General features: G+C 39.1%; 2 protein-coding genes across 4 annotated transcripts; both read left to right on the top strand.

Annotated features, from left to right (window-relative positions):
• The first annotated feature begins 5,402 nt into the window (after nt 1-5,402).
• LOC116261761 (zinc finger protein SHOOT GRAVITROPISM 5-like) lies at nt 5,403-8,448 on the top strand. Its single transcript, XM_031640606.2, has 3 exons — nt 5,403-6,014; nt 6,362-6,761; nt 7,374-8,448. The coding sequence occupies exons 1-3, from the start codon at nt 5,801-5,803 to the stop codon at nt 8,242-8,244; spliced, it is 1,485 nt and encodes a 494-aa protein (XP_031496466.1). The 5' UTR covers nt 5,403-5,800; the 3' UTR covers nt 8,245-8,448.
• An 8,991-nt stretch (nt 8,449-17,439) lies between these two features.
• Nucleotides 17,440-19,261, top strand: LOC116261753 (protein BASIC PENTACYSTEINE1-like). 3 transcript variants are annotated; one of them, XM_031640599.2, is made up of 2 exons: nt 17,440-17,571; nt 17,983-19,261. In XM_031640599.2, the coding sequence occupies exon 2, from the start codon at nt 18,060-18,062 to the stop codon at nt 18,966-18,968; it is 909 nt and encodes a 302-aa protein (XP_031496459.1). In that variant the 5' UTR covers nt 17,440-17,571; nt 17,983-18,059; the 3' UTR covers nt 18,969-19,261. The 3 variants fall into 3 exon arrangements, with proteins under 3 accessions (XP_031496459.1, XP_031496460.1, XP_049935761.1); XM_031640600.2 differs by lacking the exon at nt 17,440-17,571 and adding an exon at nt 17,579-17,664; XM_050079804.1 differs by lacking the exon at nt 17,440-17,571 and adding an exon at nt 17,685-17,870.
• The last annotated feature ends 340 nt before the right edge of the window (nt 19,262-19,601 follow it).

Genomic DNA, 19,601 nt, shown 5'->3' on the forward strand with positions numbered 1-19,601 from the left:
GAGACTCTTACGTTAACATTGCAGGTAAAAGGAGACATAGTTGATCGTCTGAAAATATCAAGCCTTTAAATTTAAAGTTCGATCTTTAGAATTAAGAGAACAGAATGAGTGTTATTTACAAAAAAATATGCAACTAAGCGGTATGAGTCTGTTTTGAGATAAATTTATGAAATACTAAAGCGGCTGTTGTCAAACATTCCCTTTAAAATTCTTTTTTTTAACGCCAATATTTACGTGAAATCTGCTTTTTATTGGGCATAAATACTACATATCACAAATTTTTTTAGGTTACTAGGTGAGTCGAGAAAAAAAAACTATCTTAAAAAGATAAATGAAAATATAAAAAAACTTTAAAATATTGAAAAATAATAAAATTCATTTTCCACCGATTCAAAACTACCAACTGAGCTCGATCTTTACAGCATTGATTTTTAGTGAAAGAACAACTAGAGAAAATGTAAATAAAAATTTAGAGAAAATTCCAGAGAGAGAGAGAGAGAGAGAAAAACTGGACAGACTACTAGCAATAAAAATTTCCGGTTGACATTTTACTTCGAGTGCTGCAGGTTAATTGTTTTTGGAGAAAAAGTCGAACTCCTCACGGCTGATGTTTTCTCTCTCTTAAAATTTTATCCCTTCCAAAGTAATTATTGAAAAAAAAAAAACATTGGGATTGGCCTGTTTTACTTCTTTCTTTCTCAGATTTTTGGGCCTTTACAAATGTAAGACAAGTGAAACTTTAGTTTCATTGGGATGAATGAACGGGTGAAATTCCAAGATAGAATTGGGATCCGGTAAAGCGTAGTGGATCGTGTATGCGGGTCGTGTCTGAGGCAACCCAGTTAATTTAAACCCCGAGGCCCGTTTGGATGATATGCGCCCACAAACCCAGTTTTATGAAAGTTTTGTTTTGTGAAAATTAAGCTTTTAATGAGTTATTAGACTAGAAGATTCTCATTTTTGGGTGACACATCCAAAATATAGTTCGTGGTGAAGGGCCATCTTAGCATGATTTGATTTTCAATTCATTCAAATACATCCAAAACCTAATGTTAGATGCAAAATCTACTGTCAAAACTTGATTTTGGGTTATCATCCAAATGCCCCTTAGATTTCTTTGGGTCAGATCTTGCTGCACTAGAACTAAACCCAGTTTGTATCTGGCCGAAGGCCACCTGTTCATTCCATTCAGTAGCGGAGTTACTATGTGACTGGCGTGGCCCATAAGATCTCTTGTGATGTAGTTGGGCTTGGGTCTAGCAACATGCAGTGTCTACTTTAGACCCAGGTCAATATCCCGTCCCGTTAGCACCCAGCCCATTAAGCTAGAGACTCATGAGTGCCTCTTGACCATTTTTTTTTTTGGTTCCGCCACAGAATCCATCACCCATTTTTCGGGATGTAAGACCAAATTTAACTAGACACTCCATTTTCCATCCGGACCTAGTTGTCAAATATAATAAGTGTTTGGCCCCTAGCTATATAACATGAGTCCACAGCTAGTTGGGTTAGTGGGCTAATTCGATTTCTATAGCTACGACTCACTTTAATTGTAAATAGTGTAAGATGCAACTCTCACATTCATTGAAACGACTAACAACAATAAGTTCACCTCGACCTCAAAGCAACCCTATACCAGACCTAAGAGCATTTCCAGATATCTTCATCTGCTAGAGAAACACACACATAATATATATATATATATATATATATATATATATATATATATATATATATATATATATATATATATATATATATATATATATATAGAACCGGTTACTCAATCAAATGATTATCGGTCGATCAAGTTAATTGTGTATTTTTTTAGATATTTTGGGTTTCTCTTGGATACAGGACTAAACGTAGTACGTGAGAAGGTGGTAAAAGGGAAAAGGGAAAAGGGAAGGGTGTCAACTTTCGATTAAGTCTCAACTGTGGCATACCACGGCCTGAGCTTTTCCATAGGGTTGTCCTCCTAAGACTTGATGGTTCGTCGGCACAGAGAAGGATGACTCTACTATAAAGGAAGAAGCAAACCCTCGGATCGAACTGAAAGAATAGTAGTAAAGGAAGAGACCTATAGATGTTTGAAAGAATATGGTATACAGAAGACGAGCTTTTTACCAAAGAAATTACCTCTGTCCACTTATATAAGTCCTTCAATTGAATTCGGCGCCGCCATAATTAAGAACAAGCATCTGATACGAAGGACAAACTATTTCCTACTGATGTAGGACCTGGAGCCTGTCGCAACGACTAAATTTGAATAAGTCGTCGACCTTTTCTGTCAAACTCATTTGATTGACGTTTATTCTTTAAAATACTTTTACCAACAACGCAGTGGGCATGCTATAATCATTCACTCTAAATGCTGGCCTTTGACTTCCAACCTTCAGAAAGTTGATGAACAAAGATTTTTCTGCCTTATTTTCTCTTTAACTAGTATTGTTTTTCTAAAACCTAACCGCATGAATATGATTTAAAAGTTTTTATAAGTTGCTCTATCTTAGCAGGACGGCTGGTTCATCTATCAGTTGAACAATCAAAAAATTGAAATCGATTTCATAAAATTATGATTTCCTTCATATTTATCTGAACCAAGGTTTCATAGGTGTAGGTAGTATTGACGACGACCACACACACATATAGGCCTTCTCTTAGTGTGGGAATATGGCCGTGGAAAACAAGAAATAAAAAACAGGAAAATTGTAAGTGGATAAAACAGAGAGAAGAAAAGTGGGGTAAACAAACCACATATCTGTAGGGGTGGCAATCGGAAGCCCCTAAAACAAGTCCTGTGCTCTAGGGGACGAGGGGCTCGTAAAGCTTCAGCCTTCAACAGGTTGGTGGGTCTTCCTGTACACCCAAAAAACAAACCATATCTGGCCTCTGAGGAGTAAGGAGATCAAAATAATGGCGTGCTTCCTTCTCTACAAGGGAACAGTTTATCTATTAATTTTGCAATCTCGAAGTCTACTGAAAAAACACTTACCAAACTCACCATGTAAACAAGCTTATTGAAAGGTTCTATAGTCAATCATCTAAAACCTTTCAAATTTAAGCTAGGATCAAGCATAAGATCGTCATTAATTTCTATCTGATTTCAACTACCAAACCACTAGTTTCTTAGTGTTTTGACCATTCCTGAACGCTTTCCCTGTTCAGATTAATTTACCAAACTTAGCCCGAAATATATATAGCTGCTCTAATGATATGCAAATCATTTGAGCTAGCTCGTGTAGACAAACGTTGGTAGTATCTAGCTTTCTTTTCTACTTAGTTGTCGATCTTGCTAATCCAATCAGGATCAAAGTTTCATGTTAATTTCATGTAACCTAAACTGCATTAGGTTAGTTACCGATCGACAACAGCGGGATAGAAGAACAGAAGAAGGAAGGTGGTCTTCTTCTTTTCGCTTAGGGAATGAGGACCGTCGGAGCAGTATGTTCAGACAGGCATTGCCCTCATGGACGCATGAATAAAATTAGAATACTTGAACGAAGCAGTTTGCCAAAATATTGTATTTTTAATGGGGGGAAACGAGACCTGGAACTGCTCGGCTAGAGTAGTTGGAAAATTCTGGGTCAGGTTCGATATCTGGCGTCGTACTTCACAGCTGATATAAAATTTATTTAAGATGTGATTTATGTGTATCTCTATAAACATGAACATGGCTTTGTATAATCTGACACACTGACATATATCGTTTCCAGAGCGGACTTAACTTATGCAAGAAAGTGGCTGGCACTTAGTTAGGCTCATGTTTTGTTTGAACTGCCTATGAGTTCTCTGCATGAACATGTATGTGAATGAGTGAAAAGGATTAGTCGTTCCCACGTCGATTTCAAACAACTCTCAGAAATCATAATCCGATTTCTTTTTTATGGCATGGTAATTCAAGCTGCCTAATTAGAATGACATGTATTTGTAAGTTTACTTGATAGAAACCATAAAATATCGGATTGGGCATGTGCCTGGTCATTTAGTAAGGAGGACTTCTAGATTTATGAACAATATCAATTTAACTCATATTGCGGAAGAGTTCAGGATCAAGTAACCAACCTAGAAGTTATTGTTTATCATTCAGCAGAAACTCTCTCGAGATCATGGTTCTAATGAATATGCAACAACACAAACACAACGAGGGAGAAAAGGCGGGAACGGTTCCCACTTGCGGCGTTCTGAGGCATTGAGTGTTTAGTGGGTGTTTCAGCATACAGACAAGAAAAGCAGCTGACAGTTTTGATGACCCATTGCCATCTGTTAATGATGTACACAGTGGAATGGGATGTACAGGAAGAGACATGGCAAAATACCGCATTCTGATGAACCAGTACTTGTACAAGTTCCTTTTTTCCTTCTTTTTCCTATTTTCATGCTGCCATGGCAGCATTCTAGTAGGTACAACGACTCATTCCTGTGAAACCTTCTCAACTGAGGATCAGTTTACTAAAAATGAGATTGAATTGATGGGAGTAGAGTAACCTTTCCAAGGAGATTCTTGATCAAGAACCCTAGGAGGATCATGGTTGGTGGTTGGGATAGGAAGACGAAGCACGAAAGTAGTCTGCAGCTTCTTCAATTGAAAGCTGATGTCTCTTTGGTCTGCATGTGTTAAAATGATCTGATTTCCATCAACAGCACATGTTTGGTAGTTAATAATTAAATCGAATGAGAACTTTCCTTTGTTTACCAAATCCCTGTCTGTTCTGTTTCTTCGAGTAGATTTGAAGGACTGAGAAATGGGATGGCGATCATAACCATCAAACGGGGGCCCACTCTTTAATTTTTGAGACTGCCAACTCTGGAAAATTTTTAATTTATTTATCTATTTTACAATAAAAAGGTTTCCTGCCTTATAATATGCTTAAAATCCAAACATTCTTTGTTCTTGCATGACAAGATGAATATCTAATTTGAAATATCGGGACTGCCTTATTTTAATAGTTTTATAAGTGAAAAGTGGGAGTCAGGATTTATGAATACGTGGAGGAAATCCAATTTACATTGCATCATTGACTTTGACTGTTCTAAAGGCGGATCGAGATCTAATCTCCACGAACTTTGTGTCAAGAAAGAGTAAGAAAAAAGTACTTTCATGATCATCTTTCCAAAAGAACAAGGGTTGTTCTCTTTTTAAACGAAAGTAATTTTTTAAAGGCAGTAAAATCTTCTTTATTACTTCCTCCTGTCACCTATAGGAAATCTTAGACTTTTATCACTTTTAGTACATACGAATGACAATCAAAAGTGATCCACGAAAAAACAGCTTCGGACAGATTATATGTAGAGAGAGAAAGAGAGAGAGATCACGTGTACTGGGGTCGATCATCAAACCTCTTATGCATGGAAATTACTGTTAGATCAATAATTAGAGTTTGTTTCTTTGTGTGGAGAGGGAGAGAGCGAGTGGGGGAGAGAGAGGAAGAGAGAGAGCTCAATTTCCCAGCCTTGCTTAGGTTTCGAAGGATTTTAAAGGAGATGGAGAGAGAGTGTGTGTGTCTGTGGTCTCTGTGTTGCTTGTGGGAAGAGGTGAAAGCTGAAAGGCTGCATTTGTAGCCTGAAACCTTTTCTCTTTTTCCTGCCTGAGTGCCCTTCTCTCTCTCTCTCTCTCTCTCTCTCTCTCTCTCTCTCTCTCTCTCTCTCGGTGTCACTAACCGCCCGGCTAAGATCCTCTCTAATCCTCCTTCTTTTCATCGAATTGTAATTGAGAAGAAGGACAAAGTTGAAGTGAACAGAAGATTTCGTTTAAATTGAGATACATGGTTCTGTACTCCACCGTTGCTTTAGACTGTCAATGGTGCTCTCTTTTTGCCAGCCCTTGAACTTGGAAGGGGATCGACAGCAAACGGAATTCCAACAGGGACGACTCATGTTTGGTCCTGGTCAATCGGCAGCAGCAGAAGGCCCAACGCCATCTTTAGCCAACTCCCCATTTCCTTCTGTATCCGTTCTCAGCTGTGCAGATAAAGGAAGCAACAAGAGGAAAAGGAGGCCTGCTGGCACCCCAGGTCTCTCTCTCTCCCCCTCCCTCTCTCTCTCTCTCTCTCTCTCTCTCTCTCTCTCTCTCTCTCTCTCCCTCTTTGCGTGGGGAACAACAAAGTAGAGATTCTGGACATAGTTGGTGTCACTCTTATCACGTTAAGGAAACCAGAAAAAAGAAATACTTGGGATTCTTGTTCGTCTTGATTAGGTGAAATCCAAATTTGGAATTTCCTTCACTTTGATTTCCTTGATGCTGGTATCTTTTATTTTTCCCTCATAATGATGACAGGAGCTGCTTTTCTTCATACTTTTCCTTTTGTTTTTACATTTCTGTGTATCTTGCTGATACTGTTAATGATCTCATGTTGCTCAGATCCTGATGCTGAGGTTATCTCCCTCTCTCCTAAAACATTGCTCGAATCCGACCGCTATGTCTGCGAGATCTGCAACCAAGGGTTCCAGAGGGACCAGAACCTCCAGATGCACCGCCGAAGGCACAAGGTGCCGTGGAAGCTGCTCAAGAGGGAGACGCCGGAGATCAGGAAACGGGTGTTCGTCTGCCCGGAGCCGACGTGCCTCCACCACGACCCTTGCCATGCCCTCGGCGACCTCGTCGGAATAAAGAAGCATTTCCGGCGGAAACACAGCAACCACAAGCAGTGGACGTGCGAGAAGTGCTCCAAGGCCTACGCCGTTCAGTCGGACTACAAGGCCCATCTCAAGACCTGCGGCACCAGAGGTCACTCCTGTGACTGCGGCCGCGTCTTCTCCAGGTCCGTCCAGACCCCCGCCCTCGACCAATCAAAATGTGATCTGCACCAAATCTCTTGCCTAGCCTGCTCAAATTTAATTTTTATTCATAAAGAAAAATAGTGAAAATCAATAATCTTTTCAAGTAATCTGCAGGGTTTCCCTTTCCTCTTTGGCTGCCAAAGATTCATCGACGACCTACAGTTCTGTTATACCCCAAAAAAAAAAAAAAAAAAAAAACCTATTTTATCGTCTATGATGGGATGCTTTCTTTTTCACCAGTTATATAATATCAGTTCAGTTTTCTCAGCTTTTCAGGCCTTCCAATTGGTCGCTTTATCTGCCTCATAAATACTAAGGTCCCCATTATAAAAGATGAGATAGGAGTCCGACCTTTCCAAACTCTTGCTCGGTTATTGTCTCTATGGTTCTTCTCGTTTCTAGAAATACAACAGCTCCTTGAGTAGACCTTGATCGTCGTTGATGACCTCTATTTCCAGGCCATGATGAATGTGTTGAGTATTGAACACTAGGTGATTATGAGGTCAAAGTCATTGTTTCTTTTTTTTTATTATTATTAGTACCATCAACTCTTGATCGATAGGTCGATCCGATTGGTTTTCCTCTTCTTTCAGGGTGGAGAGCTTCATAGAGCATCAAGATGTCTGCAGTGCTGGGAGAGATCGGCAAGAACAACAAGTTCCACTGTCCGTCTCCTTGTCTCGAACAGCTTCCACTACCAGCCCATCTAGTGACACCAATTTCAGCGCACCAAATTGGTCTGCCATGAAAATTTCTAGCTACCCAAGTGGATTTGGTGCAGCTTCCGACCATTTTCCTCAGAACCTTGAACTCCAGCTCTTGCCCACTTCCAATAATCATCCAACCTCACCAAATCCGACCAATCAGCTACTGAATAAAGACGGAAACCAGTCGACTATATTGCAACTCTCAATAGGCCCAGGCCATGAAAGCAATAAACCGGCCATCAAACCCAACCAAAGGCCTGAACTCTCATGGCTACTAGATATCAACAAGCCCCTGGACGAACTCAGTTTGGAACAACAGCTGATTATCAACCAAAACACCAAGAATTCGCCGTCGATCGACTCATTTAATAATGATATGCTATCGGCTTTGAAGCTGAAGGACCAAGCCAGGGATCAACTAAAGTTAGCAACGGCGGAGAAGACGTACGCAGAAGAGATTAGGCAGCGTGCCAGACTGCAGATCGAACTAGCGGAGAAGGAATTCGCCGACGCAAAGAGAATCAGGCAACTTGCTCAGGATGAACTACAGAAGGCCCGGCTTATGAGGGATCAAGCAATCAAGCAAGTGAATAGTATCATGCTACAGATCACATGTCAATCCTGCAAACACCATTTTCAGGCCGCAGCCCAACCGTCCGATCAGAATTCATTGGCCATAAGATACGTTTCTTCTGTTGCTGCAGAAGGCCTAGGAGAAAATGGTAACAAACACCCCATGAGAATCCTAAGCCTCTAAGCCATGTCACCGTTAACTGCAATACTATATCGTTTCGATATTGCTTCAAATTATTTATCCTGTTTTCCCTCCGATTCTGAGTTCAGATTGTGATTAGTGGTGTAGTTTGAATGAACATCTGAAATTCAGAATTGGTTTTGTCTGATTTCTCTTTCCCTGTGTATGTGTTTCTAATACATGTGCACCATCTTGGATTTCTCTCTTTTTGTTCTTTTTTCTTCTTCATCTTCTGGTTTCTTACAAGGAGACCAGAGTTAGGATCGGAGACTCGGTTCTGTCGGCGTTTTCATGTCACAGCTACTGTTGCTCTTTCAATATATAGCTGAAGACCATATATCTGAGCATCCTCCTCGATCGGTCATTTATGGTTTGGTATCACTTCTACATACTGTGGCCGTCTGGAAATCTCTTTCAAGGGCTGAAGCCGGCCGTAGTTCATGAAGCTCATGTCAACTTAAAGGTAGCATAAATTTCAACACCATCTTTACGCATACGTAGAAAAGTTCTAAAGTAGTTGACGTTAAAAGTTTGAGTTTGGAAATAAGAAGGTTGGCTTCGCGAATATTTAGCATCTACTGAAGCCATCTTTATTGCAGAGTACTCACTGCCTCTGCCTCTCTGCTTGCCGTTTCGGTCAAATATAACATGATACAACATTTAAGAGGTGTAAGTGGAGTGATTCCTCTAGTACTTTATGATAGAAATAACGTTCGAAACTTTGAATAGCGTTATGTCCTTCAGAAATCTGCTTGCTTGTTTATATTACTTTCATAGTAGTTCTTATGTGTCAGACAGCGTTTATGTTTTGAAAATTTTACAAAGCTTAAGTTTGGAAATCTTTCATTTGGCCGCCTCTTTTCTGTGTCATGCAGACGGTTAAATGAAAGAAATAGTAACCTGAATATGTTTTTTTTTTATCCTTCTAAGTTGATCAGCATGTTTTTGTGAACTTTTCTCGAGATTTTTGGGCCAGTGTTCTGAGTTGTGCAGTAGCTCCTCCACTTTGTGATAGAAATTAATAAGTGGTCGACTAACATTATGTCCTCCAGAAATTTGCAGTGATGTGTTTGTACTATTTAACAGCTGATAGTTCTCATGTAAGTCCCAGATTAAGGTGTTATACATTCTCTCTAGACCATCCTGCTGGTGGGTACGCTTATTAAAAAAGAATCAATGAAAGAATACAGCTGAAATGCAAACAAATGCTAGAAAGGCAAAACATGACAGAAAAAGAAATGTAGACGTGGAGGAATATATTGTCATTATGCTTAGGTGAATATGAAGGTTGTCGTAACTCATTCTTGTTGCATAGACTAGTAATAAACTACTTTTTGTTGCTCATATAATCTCAAAGTAGTTTTTCTTTTTTCTTTTTTTTGTTTGAACTTGTTTGATTTTACAACTCATTTTGAAGATATCATTTTTATATTCAAATCATTATTGCTAATTGAATGTTCCGTCTTTCTCTCTATCTCTCTCCCTCCCCTCACTTTGAAGATATCATTTTTCTTTTTTCTTTTTAAACTTTTCTGAGGCTGGTGACAGCTTGTCACTTCTTTTTCCTGTTTGAATGCATCTTTCCATTTGGTAGTTTCTATTGTTCTTGATACATATATAATATAATATAATATAATATAATATAATATAATATAGTATCCGCGGCGCTTCAACAGAAGCTCCACCCCCTTAAAAGAGAATACAAAAGAAGAAGAAGAAGAAAGATTTAAGTGAAAAAACAAAAACAGGAACATGAAAGGCCATTTTCAAGAGCAGTGGACCAAGTATCTCGTTACGGCTAAGTGAAAGAGGATTTGTTGGGAGTAAGAGTTGCAGACAGTAAACCCCACTGCAGCAACTGCATTCACAGAACTTCTGACGACATTGACTCCTGTTCCTTTAGAATAAACAAATAAAAGCCAAAGCGAAAATTCATTTAAGAATGGACTGCAATCACGACTCACAAGGGAGGGCGGAAGGCCCCATTTTTCTGATCATTACCTTGTCGTATGCTGTTGTTTTATTCCATACTGCTATTATTGTATCTGAAATCCATAAGAGAAAAGCAGATGAACATTTCCTTCTTGCAATGAAGGCCGGATACTTGATGCTCGGGATCGCTAGCAGGCCATGTTTTTCAGTGCCGAATTAAAAACAAGGCCATGGAAGGCTGTTTCAGGGCTAGAAGAAGCAGACTCTATAGACTGATCTGTTAGCGAGTCAGAAAACCATCGATGAGCCATGGCATCTTTTCCATTTATTGCATATGATCCAGAGTTAGGGAGGACGCCACTTGCAAGCGAGTTAGTAAAAGTAAGCACGTGAGACTGGTGAGCCAGGCTCTGGCTTTTAATCTCCCTCCGTAACTCAGATCGTAGCTAGTAAAGAGATCAACGCCCTTCCTTTCATTTCATGTCATTTCATTGCGGGCAGAGGTCAGTTCCATTGCCCAAAATGCGCCGGCGTTGCTCCCCGCTTGTTCCAATTTAATGTTCCCTTCTTTTTCTCCCTTCTCAACCTACGGTAATCCACGTCCCTGAGCTTCAAAATTCAAGAATATTCATCTGCATGTGTTTTTAATGGCTCTGGCAGTTGTGATGTTGAGCCATTGGTGAATGGTCGCAGAGATCATGATTTTAGGAGCCATAACGCGTTCGAAACTATTTGCAGGCACACCGTGTTTCTTTTTCGTCTGCGTCTACCTTCCCGGCCTGCGTGTGCATGGCTACTACCTAGAAATCTCTCTCTCTCTCTCTCTCTCTCTCTCTCTCTATGTATATATATATATAATAATATACGGAGTCCCATTGTCAGACCACCCACTAGCCAGCTACAATATACTTACAGAAACGAGAAGCCTTTGGCATGTAGAGGTAACTTATACTGTATTGGCATCATGTTTGTGGCAATGATGATTGAAGTTGATCACCACAATGGAGGGTTGAGATGGCCGGAGTGCACCTTTCTGCGGCGATTGTCAGACAGAGACCATGAATTGGCAGGTGGTTGCCATTCCTCTTCCTCCTTAGGCAGATTCCACCCTCGACTTACAGTGAGAACAATCATGTAAATGGACAAGGAGGTCAATCCAAATTCTAACCGATTCCTCTCGAGGTTTATTATTGATCTATACTCTGAAAAGGCTGTGCTGGTCATTCCTCAGTTATGGTGCAACCATGTCCAGGCATGGTGAGTTTTGGAGTTAGCCCTTGTTTTTGGGGTTGAGTTACAGTACTCGAGTCAGAGTGTTTCAGTGAGGCCAACTCCTTTCCCGGCCTTGTGAAATCCTGAGAGTGCCATTTCCGCCGACTGCTTGAGTTACTCAAGGCCGAGTGGTTGAACTCATCCTTCCATTTGGAGATGCTCTATCTTTAACAGTTTAACTCAATATAAAAGTATGATAGGACATATGGATGAAAAAGCAAAGTTGAGCACAAGTGTCCTTGTGCTGCCACAGCCTATATGGACACCATTGTTACCTTGTTTTGTCAACATCAACCCGTGCTCCGTATGCCTTCAGAGAATGAACCGCGGATTCAAAATATTTGATTTTGTGATGCAATAGCTCCAGAGGTCCTTGTACACTTACTGATCAGAAGAAAGCGAGGAGATGCTTGGTTTTGAGCACAAGAAGCTTCTTAAGTACATGCCTAAGCATCTTTATCGACTGCTTGTGGGGGGAATGATGAATTTAATTATATGAGTTGGTTCTTTTTTTCTTCATGTGTCGTTGCGATGATAAGCAGAAAGGGATGCCAAAGAATCATAACTTTTTTTTTTTTTCCTATTGATCTTTGATTGTTTTGGGCACTAGTGGGGCTCGTAATTGGGAGTCCGGAGTATAATATTATATGAAATATTTGTACAAGCTAGGTAAATTGACTATGTAAATATTTTTACATTTCCCCCTTTTTCTTTTCTTTCATTGACAAGATGGTCAGGCTGATTTTTTTCTTTACAGATCATGGGAAAAAATTAAATTTGCAATTTACTTCACTGAAGGATTTAATCAAATATTATTTTTTAAAGGAAAATATCAGGTGATATTTCAGATTAATAACTGTAATATGAGCTCATATAACAACTGAAATTTATTCAAGTTAAGTTCCTTGTGTAGTCGATGCAATAAACAATATCCAAAATTAATTAGAAAACCCGGCACAACTACAAGAAAAATGGAAGAGAAAGGTAGTGAAAGAGGAACATAGCCTCTTTTATGCCGTATTTCTGTGCAGATATTTATTGAGGCCGCTTTAATGGTTCTGCTTGTTGCAGAAACAGTTGAAAAAGAAGATTGGATTTGATCCACACATATATTGCCTTAGGGACCTAGGGTTCGACCTTGAGCATGGATCACAATTCATGATAAGTTGCTCCTTCATAATTTTTCATGTGACAAAGTGCTTGTCAAACTCCACGTACTTACTTCCTTGATGAAAATTATATGTCGGACTAATATTGCTGTCAGACAAAGAATGTATAGTCCTGCGACTCTCAGAGAGTTTGGTGCTATGGAGCCATGCATGGATTGCGAAGAAGATAGGTAAAGGTGTCGATCATTGATAAGGGAAAAGCCGAAAATATGCAGGCATGATTAATATCTATGTATTCAGGGAGGTGGTGACAGGCGGATATGAAATTCTATGGAATATAAACAATTTAGACCCGTAAAAAAAAAAAAGGCATTGCACGCAGAAATCAATGGAGATTTTATTGGTTTTGGGGATTTGGAAATTGGTACCTCCGTTGTTTGGGACTCTACCCAAGAATATTTAAAACCATGTAAATCAGATTCAGCATCCACTTACTTTGTGTTTCCATTAAGAAGGGTGCTGGAGTCAAGGGAAACCAATAAATTAAATGGCAACTTGTGGCTTCTTCCTTGCCGACATCGACATGCCATATATGCTCGCATGATCTACCATATGACCACGGTACAATAACTGATCTTAGTTTAAAATATGCCCCATATTCAAAGTGCTGAGAGCCCCAACATTTGAGCCCATCTGTCAGCAGTAGTCTGTTCTCCTGCTACATAATGTTTCTGTTTAATGTTTAATTCGAACAATGAAACGGTAGAGTACTAGAGACCGTGTTGCAAATTCCGATACATTAAGTTTCTGTTTTGTAAAAAGATATCAACAACATGCAAGTTGAAGCACCACAGGAGGAGAGAGATGAAAGGTTGGGTGACTATTTCAGCTTACTTAAGACTTAAGTCGTAAGATGAAATACTCCTTTGATTCACCCAAGAATACTAAAGACCGTGTTCAATTTATACTGTTCTCTAATTAAAATGCTTTCTGCCCTGAGAACTAAAAGGAAATGCAAGCAGTTTTGGAGTGTCACCAGGCTGAAGATATAGCGAGAAAACTAATAATTGTGCAGCAAGGGAAAGGGAAAAGAAAAAGTCATTAACAGTGAACTTTGAGGGGACACCAAAATAAAGTTGAAATGATAAGGTGTATCACAAGCAGTTGGAGCTTAGTCGTTTGGTATCTTTCAAACAATGCAGTATCATGTTATGGTTGCTCTTTCAAGTTTTCTACCTGGTCTGAGTGAAAAGGACTTTCAATATGGTAGAGCAGATTAGACAAGGACGAAATTATGAAAAAAGACAAACTTTCAAATAAGCCAAAAGAATCAAGCTGCTCATAAAACACATTCGGCAATCGTTGTTCTAGTACCTTTGAAAGTGCACATGCCAAAGAGAGAAAAAATTTTGAATATCAATTATTGTACCTCAAGTTTCATGGGACATTGTTATCAAAGTAAAGAACTTCAAAATTAATATTTTTTAGTCTTCCTTGGTTAAAACCATGTAATATTTTTAACAATTATTCTATGGTCATTCTTCATGACCATTGCGTTATGTCTCATTGTTAGCATGATTTTCATGAGAAAATCATGACATATAACTCATTAGCAACGGAATATATGAGCCTTACACTGGTTACGTTGAGTGCTTCCGAGGCAGAAGCCAGAGACATACTTTGAGCATGTAGAGAGTCAGACTCAAACATGATCTATGCACATGCATCGTCAACATGTCGCAATCAAATTGCAATCTTCAACCTATGTACATATTTGTCACGTATGTCCATTGATTCCAATTGCGTTTCATGTGCATAAATGATAAACCACAACCATGTGGGGACGTGTGACCGCATGTTCCCCATAGACATGCACATAAATGTTTCGACACGTACATGTGAGAGATTTGGGGCATAACATCAGAAACATGCGTCATCCATATAAACAAGTTCTTCTACATATATGTATGACATACATGCTTTGTCATGCATTAGTTTTCACCATCACCACATGCATCTTCACATTGCACAAATCCTCATCTCACCATCAAAATGTTGGTACAATCTGACAAACTACAAAAACTATGCTTGTACGTTCGACGACAGAGTATAATAAACATACGCATAGTCAGAAATACAAAATTCTGCATTAGAAAAATCATTTGATGTAGATCCAAGATACTACACATATCATGAACGTCCATGCACTTAGTCAAACATAAGCACATAAAAAGCATGAATCATAAGCACAAGTGCATCATGTACATGATAAAACGCACGTATAAGCTATGCATGACAGAGGTATGCATATAAAAAGTGTGTTCATGAATCTCATCCATTACGGGTCATTAATGGGTTTCAAGCACCTTTTTTGCTTGGGTTCAAAACCCAGGACCATGAGTTTGCAATTAATTGTTTTAAGGGGATTAGTGCAACGGATATGACACCTACCTCCATTTTGAATTCCTGGAGTGTTAACCATGTGTGCTACAAATGGAAGCCACCAATGCTTAAGTTGAAACATGGTAGACACTGAGGTAGTGAAAGTAGACCCTTTACTTAGAGAAAAAGGAGTTGGATAAGAGTTTCAGCTCTTCTTATTACAGTAGGATGAAATTATGAGTCCTACTCTCTCAGAGTTTGCAATTAAGTTGCAGATTAATTGCACGTTTATGAGGCATATCACATAAATTTACATTAGTAAACCCACTTCTTACACTGGTTAGTTCGTCGATATCAGTTTGGACTTGATTTTGGTCCAGTAATTGATCTTTTACCGCAAGGAAAGTAAGGCTCCCATAGAAAAGTTTACCCTCCCTTAAACGGAGCACTAGCGCGCGCACAAAGGCATAAGTGCTCAGCAGTAATAACACACTAATGTCTACACTTGCATGAGAAACACAGCGTCATATGTTTATGAGCATTTTGGTCAAAACATGAGAAAATATCGTACCATGTTCAAGTGTATTTAGTTTAAAATGTGAGTGGTTATGTTAGATCGACAATTTTATTTATGGGCAATTTAGAAAACAGATTTTTCAAACACATAGCTCTGTTGAAAAGAACTCTTTGTCAATTTCTAATAACCAAAGTAGCTAAAGTTGAACATACATTTTTAGAAAAAAAATCAGTTAGTGTTGATAACATTATATTTTGAAAACCAATTGTCTCATTTAACTCTAGAGTATTCGCTTCAAAGGTAATGTTATCCCAGGCAATCCGCATTTTTGCAATAATAACTTGCTGGGGATGCAGCCTCCTATCTTTATTGAACAAAATTATTTATACAAAAAGAAAGGATAACAACAAAAGATATGTTACCCTTCATATACGGTAGATCCAAAGACAGACTCAGCACTTCAAGAATGCAGATACCATGTCACAAAAAAGGAGAAAAAAAGGCAATGCATGTCTTTATTTTTATTCGTGTAGATGTTGTTAGCCCTATGTTATAGGTTTGAACTAGGTAGACTTATGTCCAGTTATATGGAGCAGCAACCAATTAAAAATTTATTAACTATATATTTAATGTCTTGTAGAAAAAAAAATTTGACTCTCCCTCTACAAAAAACTTAATCATGAACAAAAGAAGACATCTCCCATTTTTTCTTCATTTTGAATATACCTTTAAGTAGTTCTATGCTACTTGCAGTGTATGACACGTGTATTGTATTTTTCTTGAATACATCCTAACCGTAAGTGGCAGAGGTGAAATTTTATCTAATGGGGTTTGATGGTCATTGAAAGAAAAAGGTTTATTGTTTAATTAATCAATAATTAAAGTAAAAAATGTTATTATTATATACCAAATGCAAATATCGTCTATAGGACCAAACTTCACACATAATCTAATAGGTTTTGAAATTTTGTTATACAAGTTTTTATATTTTTAATATTTTCTCATTTTTTTTGCTTTTTTTAATTTTAAAACTATATGATGCCAACATTGTTTCTAAAGTTTATCCAACTTAAAAACTATTTTCTTTATCGTTTGACTTGTCATGTTTTTCAATAAAATGAAACTTTATACATTTTTCAATATTTTCCTTTAAATTGTACGGCAGTAGTTTGATGATATCATAGATTAATGAAACTCACTAAATTTCACAGTAAATGAAGGGAGAGAGTGGAGCAGCCGGATGAAGAGAAAGAGAAAAAAAACTAAAGAAAGAGATTGGAGAGCAGGATGACAGAAAGAGAAAAAAAACTGATAAAAACGAAAATATATAACAAAATTTGGGAATAATAAGTTCCAGACAATCTACAAAATAAAATAAAAAAACAAAATATATAGCAGCATGAACTATTGGCCTGCCCATGAACAAAATATACAAGTTAACGATTGAGTATCGGGTTCACCTTTTTACCTCTTATCATTTTTATAATGTTTTTATTTCTACATAGTTTTTTTTTGTTAGTAACCTTTCACACCTACTTTTAATTCATCTTTTTTTTCTCTTTTGTCATTCATTTCACCTATCTTTTTTATAGAGTTGTGTCTTAAAGTTGTGGCTCATTTCTTCTTGGTAGCGCATTTGAGAGGAGCGCAACAACAAAATTTTTAAAAACAACTTCTCATTGTCAAAATTTGTGACACGCTTTGTGCAGAAAAATATTCATTTTATTATTTAGTTATGGCATCATCCTTATGACTCGCACCATCTCACCTTTTTATTATGTTTTATTATTATGTTTTCGTCTATAATGAGTGACTCGCACCATCTCACCTTTTTTATTATGTTTTATTATTATGTTTTATTGGGCTGAAACAAGAAAGAAATCAAAACAATCGCTGAATCAACCGATTCGATTAATCCTGGCGATTCGGTTCAAGCTTTTTTTATTGTTACGACACTGCTCTACGTACGGAATTCCCAGGGGCATCGAACGACCATTTCTATCTCTATCTCTCTCTAGGCGCCTCTTTCTTCACTTCTAACTACAGAAGCCAAGACTCTCTCTCTCTCTCTCTCTCTCTCTTTCTTCGTAGAGACGTTTAGATTCCTATCGCTGAAAGGTACGGCGTTCTCTCTCTTTTTCTCTTCTTTCTATTTCTATAGAAAAGCCATACATCACCAGATCTCTCTTCGGTTCTTGACTCTCAGCTCTCGTAATCTCGTGTTCTCTTTTCATTCTCTACTTTTGGATTTGATTTCTCCTCAACATTTCCCTCTTGGACATCGTCTCTTTTATCCCTTTTTTTTTGTTTTGGTGCTCATTTTGGTCGAACTCTTCTCTTTTCTCTCAATCTATTGAGCTTGCGGGGTTTTTCTTCTTCTCCTTCACATCTTCGCTTTTGAAGCACTAACTGCGAAAGTTGAGGCGTTCTGCTTTTTGGTGTTTTTAGATGTTTGATATCTTTGTTCTAGTAACAGGGAAACAGAACTCCTAAGAATATTTGATGGATAATTTTCCTTTTTCTTTGTAGGTGATAAGGAGGAATGAGATTTTTGTTGTAGAGCTAAGAGAATAAGGAGAAGCCTTTGAGTGGTAGTTGTTGCTTATATGGAAGATAATGGTGGGTTAGGTATTCGAAGTTGGGGTTTCCCCAACCAATCTTTGAAGGAGAACCGAGTCCTGCAGTTCATGTCGGCAGTAGAGCGGGAGAAGGGCCTCATGCCGCCAGATCGCAAATCCGCCGTTCGCGCTGCGGCCCGTCCTGGCAACGGGCAGTTCGTTGACCGGAGCAGCTCAGTTCCGGAGTACACTACCTCGCACGCTGTCCCCGCCGAGTTCTCGAGGGAGGCTTGGCTGCGCCAGACCGATCTTCAGTGCATGGCTGCGGCAAATCCGAAGCTCTTCCACCCGTTGTCTACCAGTTCGAACTATGGTGGGAAGGATTTGGCGGGTAACTTGCAGGAGAATGCAGCGACCAAAGCGCTGCAGGTTGGGGGCTCCGCTGCGGTCAAGCAGGAAGCCCTGCAGGAAGGGGCAGCTGGCGATGGGGATGACATGTTGAAGGAGAGCCCGTCAGAAAAGCGGCAGAAGCCCAAGGCACCGCAGGCGAAGAAGGCGAGAACGAAGGTGACGTTGGTGAAGGACGAAGTGAACGGGCCTGCCTCTACTCAGAAGACTGGGAAGAAGAATCCTGGAGTGGTCGTGGACGGAATTACTTTGGACCTCTCGTGTATTCCCATACCAGTTTGTTCATGTACTGGTGTAGCTCAACAGTGTTATAGATGGGGTTCCGGTGGCTGGCAGTCGGCCTGCTGTACGACAAGTATATCAATGTACCCACTGCCGATGAGCACGAAGAGGCGCGGCGCTCGGATAGCTGGAAGGAAAATGAGCCGCGGAGCTTTCAAGAAGGTCTTAGAAAAGCTTTTGTCGGAAGGGCATAGCTTGTCTAATCCGGTTGACCTAAAGAGTTACTGGGCCAAGCATGGTACTAACAAGTTTGTTACGATCAGGTAAAAGGCCAGATGATTGATGTTGTTGGTATGTCCATTTGATATCCTGTAGGCCTCTAGGATGATGCATCGGACGCTTATGGTTGTACATACATCTACTATATACATTAGGCCCTTTTGTGGACATGGCTTTTGAATTAGTTCTGTTACCCTGTGTGTTGGTAATGTTGTTGTTATACTGTTCTGATGCTAAAGCCATTCCTTCGTTGTTGTATTTGGACTTCATGTAAGTTTTTCCTTTCTCCTCCTGAGATTGTTCATGCTCTGTTGTGAAATGAATACAGATATATTCATGCAGCTGACTGTGGGGAGCTGTGGAGAACGCATGATTTTTAATCCCATAGACTCTGTTTCAGTTTTACCATAACTGACACTCTATACATTTTATGCATGACCTGTATGAAGATGTAAATCTGTGTTCTCTTATGTTAATTAAGAAGAAAAGCGGTTCACAAGTAAATGGTGTATACGATACGGTTCATTTGGAACTTCTACTGTGTCAGACTCTGACCATCTGTCCCTTGAAATTTGAATGTCACATCAATCTCTTTGGGTGGATAAGAGGATCCTAACTGCTTGCTGGAAACTCATAGAATTTGTGTGTGCATCATATCCATCTCTCTTAGCAGTTCCCATT

Source organism: Nymphaea colorata, chromosome 10, assembly GCF_008831285.2.
Source record: "Nymphaea colorata isolate Beijing-Zhang1983 chromosome 10, ASM883128v2, whole genome shotgun sequence".
Classification (NCBI taxonomy): Eukaryota; Viridiplantae; Streptophyta; class Magnoliopsida; order Nymphaeales; family Nymphaeaceae; genus Nymphaea; species Nymphaea colorata.